Raw genomic sequence first — 14,117 nt, forward strand, 5'->3', positions numbered from 1 at the left:
CATGACCTGAGCCAAAGGCAAATGCTCATCTGAGCCACCCAGGTGCCCCTGACTTAGGGTTTTTAACTGTTTAGGTACTATAATGACAGAACTTTGGAAAGCACTGATGCAGAATTGTATAAATTAATGTCAGATATGATAAGAATCACTGGAATAATCATCTTCCTTACTATACTGTTTGAGGTATTTCTTTGTTATTCTTTTGTATTTGAAATCTGATATTAAATTATTTCTACAGAATTATGTGATCATACAGTTGAAAGATACCCATAGGTGCTACCCTTACTCACTTTACCAGCCCAGGACTTTCTGTTTATCTCTTTACGGGGAGCAAATTCTGCATTAGCAGCTTTGGTTTTCATTGTTCTGGGAGATGATTCTCAGTGCATGTCAATGTTTCTGCATGTCTTACAAGCAGACCCTGACTGCTTTATTCTTGACTTTTTAAAAACTGTGTGTATGGTGAACCTTAAAAGGTTGAGATGGTGACTGAGATGATGGCTTCCTCAGAGGAAAGGACAGGTTTGCTTGCCTCTCATTTATTATAGAAAGCTTGAGGTTTTTCTCCTGTAATGTAGCTCACTGTTTGCACTTGTGTCATGTGGCCCTCTTCATGTTGCCTTTGGGATTGAGGAATTTATGCAAAAAAGGAAGGTACTATACCTACTCTCATTGCTGTGAGAAATAAACAGTCATTTTTCTCTGATCAGGAATGTCTTCGGCCAGCCATCCATGAAACTGGCATTCTGATTCCTTATGTTATAAGGAGAATAAAATCACAGCCCCTTGATACCATTCTTGATACGTTTTACACATTAATCAGACGGCCTCAAAATAAAGCAGTGGCTGGCATGTGTACTGTGTAACATGCTCTATTAGACCCAGAGGAAGGGGTACAGATGTAGAGAAGTTCAGCAGCTTGTCTTGAGGGCTGACTGCCCATATCTCCGGCCTAAAGTTGTTCCTCTCTTGAAGGCAGTTTATGTAAAGTGAAATTAAATATTGATGTGATACTTTTAACGTATTGAGTGTCAATTAGTATAATTTAACTTTTTTTTTGCCTACATGGGATTATTGAAATTTATTTGAAAAGATTTATTTATTTGAGAGTGCATGAGCAAGCAAGTGAGACAGGAGGGACACTGGGAGAAAGAGAATCTTAAGCAAATTCCTCGCTGAGTGTAGAGCCTGATACAGGGCTCTGTCCTGACCTTGAGATCATTACCTGAGCCAAAACCAGGAGTTGGACACTTAACTGACTGAGCCACTCAGGCAGCCCATATTATTGAAATTTAAGTCGAATCAGGACCTTTAAGTTAAGTACTTTGATATATTTTTAAAAATAACTATGTTTTTTTGTGTGTATGTTTTTTTAAGAATTGTTCTCTGTGTACTTCAATCTATACCTTAAACCTCCACAAGACATGAATAGAGTTTTAGTGGCTAGAATCATTCATGCTGTGACTAAAGGATGCTGTTTGCAAACTGATGGATTAAATTCCAAATTTTTGGATTTCTTTTCCAAGGCTATTCAGCATGCCAGGTAATCTAATCTTTTTTGTTTTGTTTTGAAAATCTATTTGATCTTGAAAGACATGCTTTAGATCCAAAAACTAAGAATGTTACCAATTATAATAGAATGGGCCCATTATAGTAGAACTAGTAGATTCCCAAAGAAAGTATCAGTTCTCCTCTCCTACTTCCTGAATATCCAAAGGCAGACAGAACATGAAAATGATGTTGCTTTTCTAGCAACAGGAAAAGCTAAATATTCTCTGAAGTAGTTTCATTTTCCCCATTTTTGAAGAAAAAAGAAAATTGGAATATATTTTGGAAGTATCAGTCTTATATCTGTGTGATATTACCCAATCTATAATGTGAAACACGATATAAATGGTGGTATTACAAATTAGTTTTGTATCATTTTGCACCTGTTTGTATCATTTTGCACCTGTATCAGCAGAGAGCTAGCAGGAACGATGTCTCAGCGCCAAATAGCTGTTTTGTTTGTTGTTGTTGTGTAGTCTGTATATTAAGATTTTTTTTCTGAATAGTTCTGAAATTAAGGCTACAGTTATTTGAAGACTAGATATGTTTTTTCTTTTCAGCATGCAACTTTATAACTGCCTTCAGTGTCCATTTTTCTGCTCTGTAACACCAATCTGAATCTATTTATTTTCTGTGACAGACAGGAAAAGAGCGCCGCAGGTCTAAATCACATCTTAGCAGCGTTTATCATCTTCCTCAAGACATTGGCTGGTAACTTTCGAATTCGAGTGTGTCAATTAGGAGATGAAATTCTTCCTACCTTGCTTTATATTTGGACTCAACATAGACTTAATGATTCCTTAAAAGAAGTAATTATTGAATTATTTCAACTACAAATTTATATGCATCATCCAAAGGGAGCCAAAACCCAAGAAAAAGGTATATAAGTTTTTGCTGTTTTGAATTTGCTTCTTCATTGAAACATCAAGGCTTAAGTATTTCATTAGGAAATTATGACTTTCCTCTGGATTGCTGTGCTTGGTAACGGTATTAGTCTTGAGGATATTTCTCACACTTTTTTTTAGAATTTGAGGCTGTGGTAGCAAATCCTATCATGCTCTACCACTTGTTTAGTATGTTCATGAGTATTATGAGCAACACAGACAGATGAGAGACACTGTTCCCTCTATGAGCTGATCATGCAGCAATAAGTAGAAAGGAATTATACAGACCAGAGTTTAAACGAGTTTAGAGAAGGCAGGGTCTTGTGTATCTATGTACTGCTTTTACCAGGAGGTAAAACATAAATGTGGCCTACAACCAGATTAGTCACTTCTTCAGGAAAGTATATCCATACTGCCATAAACCTCATACTTAATCCAGGCCCCTGTTTGCTGGGAAAACTAGAAATGAATGATTTCTCCTCTCTTGATAACCTTTACATTTGTCTTTCACCAAGAGAGTATTGCTTGTTAATATGTAGTGCATTGAAAGTGGCTGAGAGAGTAGATTTTAAAAGCTGTCTTCATAAAGAAAAAAAACATTTTTTTCTTTTTGTAATTATGTAAGATACATTAACCAGCTTCATTGTGATCATTTCATAATGCATTCAAATGCCAAATCATGGTTTTACATCTGAAATTAATGTTATATGTGAATTATACCTCAATTTTAAAAAATCCTGAAAAAAAAATCTTAGATGGTGTAGCTTCATTCAGTAGACAGGAATTTTATTGGGTGGAACTGGAACTGAATGGGTACCCTCATGCTGATGCTGTGTTTACCTTTGAGCTTGTTCTAGCCTTTGTATGAATATATCATGCCAAGTTTAATGTCCTTGTTAGGAAATCAAGCTACATTGAGAAATTGCTAAAATAGAGGAAAACTATGATAGCCAATTTTTTTCATAAGTAGCTGTCCTTGTCTCATATGTGAAGTTAGATGTACTTGTAGCCCATGAAACCGCTGTAAGTCAAAGAATGGTGGATTTTCATAGGTTTTCCTCGCTCACGCAGCTCTCATCAGGATGAAGATCCGGCTTATCCAGAAGATGACATGATATATTTAGGGTTTTAGGTAACTGTATCTTTAGGATGAACTGAAAATTTGCAGGGTGATGAGTCTGTCAGAAACACTAATGTAGTTGTAGGCTACACTAATAGATGTTCTCTATGGAAAGTCATAGTTCCTTTGTTCCCGTATCATACTGGTCAGATCACAGTGGGCCTATCACGTCCACCAGATTTTGTAGAGTCACCATTTCAAGAGGGAAAGAAGTGGACTGGAATGTGTTTAGGGAAAGATGGCTGGATAGAGAAGTCTGGATAATATGTCATTTATACATGAAAGGAACTAGTAATGTTTTTCTCTTAAAGATATACAAAGAACTTGGTCCTCATATAAATGACAGGACATATGAATTGTATTTGCCTTGGGAGAGAAGAAATTAAAGTTGGATTGGGATTTTGATTGAGTTGATTAGAGAAAGATCAGATTATAGAAGAATTTTATAACCGATACAGGTAACTGAGTATGAGCTGGATACTGTTACAAAGCAGAGCCTGCAAGGATATTGTCTGAAGAAACACTGGTACTGAAGGGACAGTTGGACCAGTTTCCACCTTAACACCTGAATGGTTTTCTGGGAGTTGTCAGTGCAAATGGAGTGTATATGTAACGGTATTTTAATTTTTTGAATTACAGGTGCTTATGAATCAAGTAAATGGCAAAGTATCTTATATAACTTGTATGATCTGCTAATTAATGAGATAAGTCATATAGGAAGCAGAGGGAAATATTCTTCAGGCTCTCGTAATGTTGCTGTCAAGGAAAACTTGATTGAGTTGATGGCGGATATTTGTCACCAGGTATAGTAGGTCTTGTCACATTTTGAAATTTTCCATTAGTTTCCTTTTACTGAGTTTTTTAAACATGTGTTCTGATAAAAAAAAGCCTTGTAAAATGACTTTGTATACTAAATTGTTCCTTTTCAATGCTCTTCTGGCTTAACTATTTTGCACATACGAACTTAGTGAAAACCAGTGATAAACTCTTCATTCTTAAAAGATAGTCTGTAGGAAATCAGATTATCCCAAGTGTAATGTTTTTTTAATTTTTTTCCCCTACTGAGTTAGAAATCATGTAGCATAAAATTCACTAAAGTGTACAAGTGAGTGGCTTTTAGTATTTTTTACTGTGTTGTGCAAGCATCACCACTATCTATTTCCTGAATATTTGCATCACCCCCAGAACAGACTCTGTACCTATTAGTCCCATTCCCTGCTTTTTCCACAACCAGCCAGTAATCAACTTCCTGCCTCCATACATTTGCCTACTTGGGATATTTCCTATAAATGGAATGATACAACATGTGGTCTTCCATGCCTGGCTCCTGTGACTTAGCACACTGTTTTCAAGGTTCATCCATGTTGTGCCATGAATCAGTAGTTTATTCCTTTTTACTGCTGGATGATGGTCTGTTGTATGGATATATTATATTTTGCTTACCTATCTATCAGTTGATGGCTTTGTTTCTTAAGTAACACATTTTTACTTAGAAATTTGGTTAACATCCTGGGTAATTTTGGTTGTCAGATATTTTCTTAATGGTAAATTTATGATTTAATCCCCCTTTTTTTAATCAAAAGAATTTTAAATTTAATCCCGTTGAAAACAGATTTTTGCTTTGCTTTAGGTGTCTTGGTGCATTTAGTCAATGTTCTGGGAACTAAATCTAGTAACTTGATAATATCTGTTTTCTAGAGAGCTTTTACAGTCATGCAAAATGTTTGTTATTGTGTTACCATATTTAGCTATTTCTGTAATTTATTACTCTTGCTCTATGAACTTCCCTGTGTCTTCATTTGAAGAGGAACATTTTTTCCCCTCATGAACTATTAGAAAACAGGGGCAGTATAAAAAAATAGATTTTCTTTTTGTTATTTTTTAGGTCTTTAATGAAGATACTAGATCTCTGGAGATTTCTCAGTCTTACACTACCACACAAAGAGAATTTAATGATTACAGTGTACCTTGCAAAAAGAAGAAAATAGAATTAGGCTGGGAAGTAATAAAAGATCATCTTCAGAAGTCACAGAGTGATTTTGATCTTGTGCCTTGGTAAAATGTTACTGTTGCCTCTTCCAGTGTTGTTTTAGTGTCATTTCATTTTTCTCACAAGCCCTCCAGTAGAATGGCCTGGCCATAACTAGGTCAATTGTCCACTTCTAAACCATTCCCTGATGAAGGTTGCCAGGACACGTTGAGCTCAGCCACCAAGGCTCCTCTGCTGGAGCCAGTGCTGGGCCAGGGCCACCTTTCCTAAGCATACTGCCTTAGCGAGGAAGATGGGAGGATGGCTGCCTGGCCTGTCTGGAATACACTGAGCTGAACATCTTAGCACCTTCCAGGAGAAGTAGATTAGGAGAAATTAAAGATGGCATTCAGAAATCAGAGAATTACTTGGATCTCATGCCACAGTAAAAGGTTGCTTTTTAAAAAAAATTTGCTGTGTTCAGCATAGGCAGTTATTTAAATGATATAAATAAGTTGTGGAATTTTGTGATATCACAAATATTAGGTCTGGTAGGAATCTTGAGAATTCATCCAGCCCGGCCTGTTTGCTTTACCAATAGGAAGATGAACCGAGGAAAGGTTAAGCAGCTTCCCAAGTACAGTTGCAAGTTTGTAGATGACAGTCAAACTTGTGTGATCCGTGCCCTGATTTTTGCCATGTTGTTGTAATATTTAAATATAACTGAGATGTGAGGGGAAAGCATCTTGATATAGGTACCTGTTGCTTAAGTTGCTGTTTCTTTTATATGGTAGAGGTATCCCAATTTCAGATACTTCAGTTTTTCCATTTAGTCAAAGGTTATTTTTTTTTTTTAAAGATTTATTTACTTATTCATGAGAGACACACACAGAGAGGCAGAGACATAGGAAGAGGGAGAAGCAGGCTTCATGCAGGGAGCCCAGTGTGAGACTTGATCCGGGATCTCGGGATCACGCCCTGAGCTGAAGGCAGATGCTCAACCGCTGAGCCACCCAGGCATCCCTAGTCAGAGGTTATTTATTGAATACTTGCTGTGCACCAAGCATTAGAGACACAGAGAGGAACAAGGTAAAATTCCCCTTCTTGAGTTGTTCACATTCTAGAGAATTCACAGCAGGTGTTTATTAACTGAATGTCTAGGAAAAATAGTTATTTGGTTTGGTTTTTTGTTTTCTTGTTTTAGAGGAATATTACTGGTGATTGAAGAGCAAGAGTGGGTATGATAACTCAGAAGTAGAAAATTCTAATTTAATTTTGATTTGTTTTTAAATAGGCTCCATGCCCATTGTGAGGCATGAAATCAGGACCCTGAGATCTCGAGTCACAGTCTCTACCAACTGAGCCAGCCAGGTGCCCCTAATTTAGTTACTCCTCAAAGTTTTTGTGGAAGGGAAATAGTACCTACCTAGCCAGAAAGTCATCCTTCTTCCTGCCATTTTAGGAAGTAGGAGTTAAAAAATACTAAGAGGCAGTTTATTTTGAGAGTAATATGGACAATAATGATGGTGATACTCTAGGATGTTGTAAGGGTGCTATGTCTTTATACTTTTCTTTTATGGAATTGAATAGTTTTCAAATTAATTATCCCTTTTTTTTAGGTTACAGATTACAACCCAGCTAATATCAAAATATCCTTCAAGCTTGCCTAACTTTGAGTTGTCATCATTACTGATGATACTATACCAGCTTCTACCTCAACGACGACATGGGGAGCGCACACCGTATGTGTTACGATGCCTCATGGAAGTTGCATTGTGTCAAGGCAAAAAGTCAAACTTAGAAGGCTCACAGAAATCAGATTTGTTGAAACTCTGGAATAAAATTTGGTCTGTTACCTTTCGTGGTATAAGTTCTGAACAAATACAAGCTGAAAACTTTGGTTTACTTGGAGCTATAATTCAAGGCAGTTTAATTGAGGTTGATAGAGAATTCTGGAAGTTATTTACTGGGTCAGCCTGCAGACCTTCATGGTAAGTTGACTCTGTATTGTATTAGATTTATATGTAGAGGTAAATATTTCTTTTCTTCCAGTTTTATAGTTTGTAACTTCAGTTAACAATATGTTAAATTCTATTTTAAATGTTTTTGTTGTTTGTCCAGAAGTCTTAATAGGTAAATAAATGTAAATTTAGTTTCAAGTATACAGAGATTACCAAGGCCAATTTTAAAGAATTAGTGTTTAAATTTGTTTTTAACTCAATATTAAGGACTTATTCAGTATTCATAAACTTTTTTTTTTAAATAGTGCTGCAGTTATGATGAGATAATTCTTCTCAAATGTAATCAGACTTCACAATTTTTTTGTGTTCAGATGGTCAGTAGAAGTTCACTCTACATCTACTATGTGTCAGGCATTGTCTTAAACATTAGTAGCAGCAATGGTGGTAGATAGACCAGATCTTTCTACCTCAAAAAGCTCATTTTTTAGCAAAGAGGATGGTTACTAAATTTGGAATGAGTGAAAGGTTTGGAATTATGACCTGCACAGATACAGAGATACTGAGTCCAGAAATTCAATCTGCTACTGAACAAGAAATTAGAATCCTTCTAAGGGACTCCTATGAATGCATGAAGCATATCTCGAAGACTTATGCAAAAAGAGCATCTGGCGGAAGCTTTACTAACCTGTAAGACTTTGCATGCCAAAGAGATTCAAATTGTTCTTGAGGGAAAGAAGTTGGAAGTGAGGTGGTAACTGTTAAAAGGATGCATTGCTGCAGGAATATATAAGTAGCATTTCAGGGATCTCCTTTTGTAATGCTTCTCCCATTCTTTCACTAACGGGTATGAAACATTTAGTGTTTTATCACACCTAATCTATTTTTGTTTTTTAATTCTCATGGTGACACCTATTGCAAATTACCAACCCATAGCAATTATATTAAAAAAAAACAACTTATTTTTAACAATGGTCGTCCTTTGTTTTAGTCCTGCAGTATGCTGCTTGACTCTGGCAATGAACATCTGTTTGGTTCCAGAAACTGTAAGAACAGGAGTGGAGCAGAATGTAGGTGAAGTAAATAGAAATTTTTCTTTGAAGGAATTGATAATGAAATGGCTCTTACTCTATCAGTTAGAGGATGACTTTGAAGATAGTTCAGAGCTGCCTCCAGTTCTTCACAGGTAATAGTTTATTAGCATGCTGCTGCTTTTTGTTTTGTGAGGTCCTCTCCATTACCTGCTACGAGATGGCTTTTTTTTTTTTTTTTTTTTTTACAGTGGTAATTCATGGTTTCTCAGAGCTAACTCCAGATCTTAAACAGTCCCTTTGTTTTTTACAGTGTTCTGTGTTGTGCTTGGATTTCTGTTTATGTTCTTTTACTTGGTTCTTATCTCTGCCAGGACGGTGAGAGTAAGGGGGATGTGTCTAAATAATAGGAATTATTATTTTTTTTAAGTGCTTATGTGTTCCTTGGTGATCTTCTGTCTACATCTGATGCAGACGTATCCTAGAATCATAATGGGAGCATGTTCTGGGTGATAAGTGTTGAGTTAATGGGGGAGGAAGCCAAAGACAGGAGGAGGCTTAAACACCAGGAGGGGGAACACCTGGTTGCCCTTCCACAGCAGGGAGTCGGGGCTGAGGGGCTGCAGGATATACCTTAAGAGCTTAATACTTTTGCTTTAATTTCATAATCTGTTTATTTCAGAAATGATTTTTAAAAATTGGACGAGTCTGCTGCTAGGAAGTATTGAAAAAGATAGTAACAAAATGTATGCTTCTTGATTCTTGGTTTAGATGTCAAAAAATTCAGTACAGATGAAAGAAATTTTAATTTTGGATCCAGATTTTAGAGGTCAGGATTTACAGCCAGAAGTGGATGTTTAAGTTTAAAGAATGCTTTAAATGGCTTTTGGTCTTCTAACTGAAGATTTTTCTTTTTTCCTTTGTAGTAATTTTCCTCATCTTGCAGTGGAGAAAATTCTTGTGAGTCTCACTATGAAAAATTGTAAAGCTGCAATGAATTTTCTCCAAAGAGTGCCAGAATGGTATGTTAGCTAATAGAGTTCTGAGTTGTTTTAAGATATGGCTTTAATTACAAAGATCATAATTTTAGCAGAGTAGTAAGTAGCTATATCTTAAAAATTATGGACTAAGTTGATCAATTTATAAAAATCACAAAAAATAAAAATAAATAAAAAAATAAAAATTTAAAAAGTCACACCCATTAGCCCATTAGAGCTATTAGGGAAAAGCTGCTTTTAATTCGGTGATAGTAATCTGCATTCTATAATTTTGATTGAGTTGATTTTTTTCATGCTGTATAATTTGTGACATTTGCCATCAGAGTGTACAGGACAGTTACAATGGGAGGTTAGGAATGAGTTCTTTAAAGATACAACCCATTTTTGTATGTCAAGTAAAATCTATGAGCTTTAGAACTACTGATAAGGGAGGAGAGAGAAAGTAAAAATAAACCTAAAAACCTCATTTTAGTTGACTCAAGAGACCAATGTTTATCACTGTGGCTGAGAATGACTCACTGGCATAAAGATTCCTAATCTCCCTGGAGAGGGTAGAGGATGACCGACTCCTTCATTTTGGAGAAATCAACACGGAAAAAGGGAAAAGTTTTCAGATAATGTTTATCTTAGTGTTTATACCTGGTATTAGTAACGTTTGTTTTTATTACTTCTGAATTTTCCTTTGAGGTTGTAACCTGTATGTTTTCATCCACCCGTTAATAGAATTTGCTATCATATAATGAAATCTGGTGCAAGTAGGTACCAATTCCAAAGAAGAGAAGCATATTAAAGAATAATCCATTGACTGTAAGCCGTTTGTGAATAATGTAGACACTAAGTTATATTACTGCTACATGGAGGTGAAGCAGTTGGTCATTCAGTTCTAAATTTAAGATCTTACTTTCTTGAAGTGAACAGCACCAAAAAGATGAAGAAGAGCCTTCGTTCTCAGAAGTTGAAGAACTGTTTCTTAAGACAACTTTTGACAAGATGGGTTTTTTAACCATCGTGAAAGAATCTGCTATAGAGAAGCAGCAGTCTACTGGAGGCCTTTTTGTCCACCAAAATCTCAAGGAATCTCTGGATCGCTATCTCCTGGGATTATCAGAACAGCTCTTAAGTAACTACTCACCTGAGGTGAGATTTTTAGAACCACAGCCTATCTTGGACTCAACTTTGGTGGACGGTTAGGAAAGGCTGAGGGGGTGATGAAACACTTGATTTAAAAGCAAAATCATGGGCAGCCCAGGTGGCTCAGCAGTTTAGTGCCGCCTTCAGCCCAAGGCCTGATCCTAGAGACCCAGGATCGAGTCCCACATCAGGCTCCCTGCATGAAGCCTGCTTCTCCCTCTGCCTGTCTGTCTGTCTGTCTCTCTCTCTCTCTCTCTCTTTCTGTGTCTCTCATGAATAAATAAAATCTTAAAAAAAAAAAAGTGACACTTGACAGCTTCCTTGTAGTGTGGATGTTTGTGTGTATGTTTTATACACAAATGTCTCAAACCCTGCTGTAAGCTTGTTAAAGGGTATATTTATTTTTATTAATCTTTGTATCTTCCAAAATGCCTTGTTGTATGGTAAATAGTAAAATATTTGTTGAATAAAATAAAATCTTCAGTTACTCAATAGAGTGAGTTCAGTAGCCAGAGATGGTGACCCAGAGAACCAGAGAAGAGACAGTATGCCTTACCCTTAGTTACTAACATTCCCCTGGGTCGTGGTTGTAGCCACTTTGTAATATAGTCTTCTGTGTTTTACCCTAAAATTCCATTCCTTCAATATAGGAACAAAGCAATCTGAAAATCTTACTTTTCTGTGTACCCTTATAAATTTGTAAATAATTTTATAAAATTGGCTATGTGGTATCTACTTGCAAAAATTTGTATTAGTTTCTAGAGTCCAAAAAAGCTGAATAAGTCAAGGTTCTTATCCTTCAGAAGGTCAGAATGTCATTTTAATTTCCTTTTATATGAATCTGATTTCAACTTGCATTCTAAGAGTTATAGACTTTCATTTGTCTACCTTTTTTTTTTTTTCTTTCCTCCCAGCCTCCAGTGTTAAGGACCTAAGTGTGCAGTACTCTGCCAATTTCAGAGGAGATAGATACCTGACTTGGCTGTCAGGAGATAATTGTGAATCCTAGTTATCACAACTCTGCAGGGATATCTAAGATCTTTTCAGAGATCACCAATATCATGTCACTATTAACTCAGTTAACTAAACTTCTCAATATGTACATAAATTTGTTCTTAGAAAAGATAATCATGGAGTACTCAATAATGAAACAAGTATTTTTTTTTTTTTTGTCTTTAAGACTACAGATGCAGAGACGCTTATCCGGTGTTCAAGTCTTTTGGTGGGTGTTCTCGGCTGCTATTGCTCTGTAAGTGTAATAACAGAAGAGGAGGCATATACATCAGAATTATTCCAGAAAGCCAAGGTATGAAAATTTATTCTGGTAAAGTTGTGGAGAAATTTGAGTGAAATGTATGCTTGGGGAAATTGGTATATTGGCTTGAAAAAACAAAACTTTTAGGTAGGTTAGGTCTTTTCTTTCATTTATGCTATGTGAAAGAAACGATACTCTCTGTTCTTAACAATTACAGTTATTTTAAGCCAACTATAAATAGAGTAATTGAGATAATGCATTACATTTAATTTTACTAACAAAAAATACTGATTTTTATGGGCACTTTTTAAAAGTTTTTCCTGTGATCAATTGTCCTAAAGAATCCTTGACTGTTACGTGGGTCAGCTCCAAGCGTGAAACTGCCTTCCATCTCTGAGTTCTTGTTCAGTCAGTGGTGTGATTTGTAAGGGCATAAGGTCATTAAAAAAATTGTTACCATGATTTTTAATTACACTATATAACCAAGTATAACTTCCAAAAACACTTAATTTTACTTCATAAGTGAAACTTTAAAAGGTAATCACACAACTATAATTTTAACTCGAGTCTGGATTTTCCTTCTTTTATTAATAGTCTCTGATGCAGTGTGCAGGAGAAAGTATCACTCTGTTTAAAAACAAGACACATGAGGAATCTAGGATTGTTTCACTGAGAAATATGATGAACCTCTGTACTAGTTGCTTGTGTAACTGTATGAAGGTAAGATGGTGTTCTTACTTGACTGTGTGGTCCATCTACAAGGTTGATAACTACTTCGTGGTGTTACTGATTTTTTGGTCCATTCATAAGTTTATACACTGATTTAAAATCAAATTGAATGGCAAATAAAAGTAGCAACTAGGGGATGCCTGGGTGGCTTAGCAGTTGAGTGTCTGCCTTTGGCTCAGGTTGTGATCCCGGGGTCTTGGGATCAAGTCCCGCATCGGGCTCCCTGCAGGGAGCCTGCTTCTCCCTCTGCCTATGTCTTTGCCTCTCTCTCTGTGTCTCTCATGAATAAATAAATAAAATCTTAAAAAAAAAAAAAGTAGCAACCAAAGGAATAAAGCAACAGGTAATCTGAGTTTCTCATGAAGTAATTTCATCATTTCAGGAAAGTTTCTGAGGTTATTTTGCCACTTTTATATACAACTACATAGGCGACTCTTTTACCATCAGCATATTTTTGTTCGTTTAATAAGAATGTTGACTACTAGCTGTGTGATGCACGTATCACTGTAGTGGGGTGAGCAATCTCCATGAAGATCATTGCAGCATACATATTACTCTCTTTTGCCCAAAGTGTCTCATAGAACACTTGGTAGAAAGAGTGTTACTCTGTGCAATCTTTATTTTGATTGGAAGAAGCCTACAGTTTAGTCGAGCCAGGCCAGAATGATGGTAATAGTTGGAAAAAATGGTTTTTTGAAAGTTAATGATAACTACATGGCTATATAACCATATTATCAGCATATATTTATGATTTTGTAATTTTTTTTACTTGAAAAAATTGTATTTTTCTATGTTCTTTTGTAAATGGGGAGGAGAGAAGTGGAAGAAAAAAAACTAACTTACAATTATTAATTTAAGGTCAGTAGTTGGTATTTTACTTTAACATTTATATACAACTTACTTCCATGTGCCATAATTATTACTTGAAGAAATGGGGTTAGTGTTTTTAATGTGATTTATATCTTGGTCCTGATAATAAAGTATTTATCCATGCTTCTTATAGTAGAGAATTTCCAGTGCAAAAAAAAAATCTGTATTTCATTTAAGATAAGAGAAAATAGGCACGCTTGGGTGGCTCAGTGGTTGAGCGTCTGCCTTTGGCTCAAGGCATAATCCCAGGACTCTGGGATCGAGTCCCACATCAGGCTTCCTGCATGAAGCCTGCTTATCCCTCTGCTTATGTCTCTGTCTGTCTGTCTCTCATGAATAAATCAAGTCTTTAAAAAAAAGAGAGAGAAAATATTATCTGCCAAGAATAACCTTTTTTTTTTTGTTTTTGCTTGCTTTTTGACTTAATTACAGCCCAGTCCAAATAAGATAGCATCTCGATTTTTCCTGCGATTGTTGACATCAAAGCTAATGAATGATATTGCAGATATATGTAGAAGTTTGGTAAGTATGTTTGTTTTACCAACTCATTTCATTGATTCTAAGATATTTTTTCATTGATATCTCTCTTCAGTAGGGATACATCTCACAATATGTGTCATCTCA

At 35.9% G+C, this 14,117-nt stretch overlaps 1 protein-coding gene across 7 annotated transcripts in view; it reads left to right on the forward strand.

The window, feature by feature from the left end:
- Positions 1-14,117, forward strand: part of ATM (ATM serine/threonine kinase) — a 116,795-nt gene that overhangs the window by 20,041 nt on the left and 82,637 nt on the right. For 5 of the 7 annotated variants that reach the window (XM_072821836.1, XM_072821832.1, XM_072821831.1 and 2 more), the window contains 11 exons: positions 1,378-1,543; positions 2,189-2,427; positions 4,192-4,355; positions 5,438-5,607; positions 7,141-7,512; positions 8,471-8,665; positions 9,437-9,532; positions 10,420-10,645; positions 11,820-11,945; positions 12,489-12,614; positions 13,926-14,015. In XM_072821836.1, coding sequence (XP_072677937.1) covers positions 1,378-1,543; positions 2,189-2,427; positions 4,192-4,355; positions 5,438-5,607; positions 7,141-7,512; positions 8,471-8,665; positions 9,437-9,532; positions 10,420-10,645; positions 11,820-11,945; positions 12,489-12,614; positions 13,926-14,015 — 1,970 coding nt within the window. Of the gene's footprint in view, positions 1-1,377; positions 1,544-2,188; positions 2,428-4,191; positions 4,356-5,437; positions 5,608-7,140; positions 7,513-8,470; positions 8,666-9,436; positions 9,533-10,419; positions 10,646-11,819; positions 11,946-12,488; positions 12,615-13,925; positions 14,016-14,117 lie in introns of those variants that run through there. The other 2 variants (XM_072821835.1, XM_072821837.1) reach the window with 2 other exon arrangements.

Source organism: Canis lupus, chromosome 3, assembly GCF_048164855.1.
Source record: "Canis lupus baileyi chromosome 3, mCanLup2.hap1, whole genome shotgun sequence".
In the NCBI taxonomy this organism is placed as follows: Eukaryota; Metazoa; Chordata; class Mammalia; order Carnivora; family Canidae; genus Canis; species Canis lupus.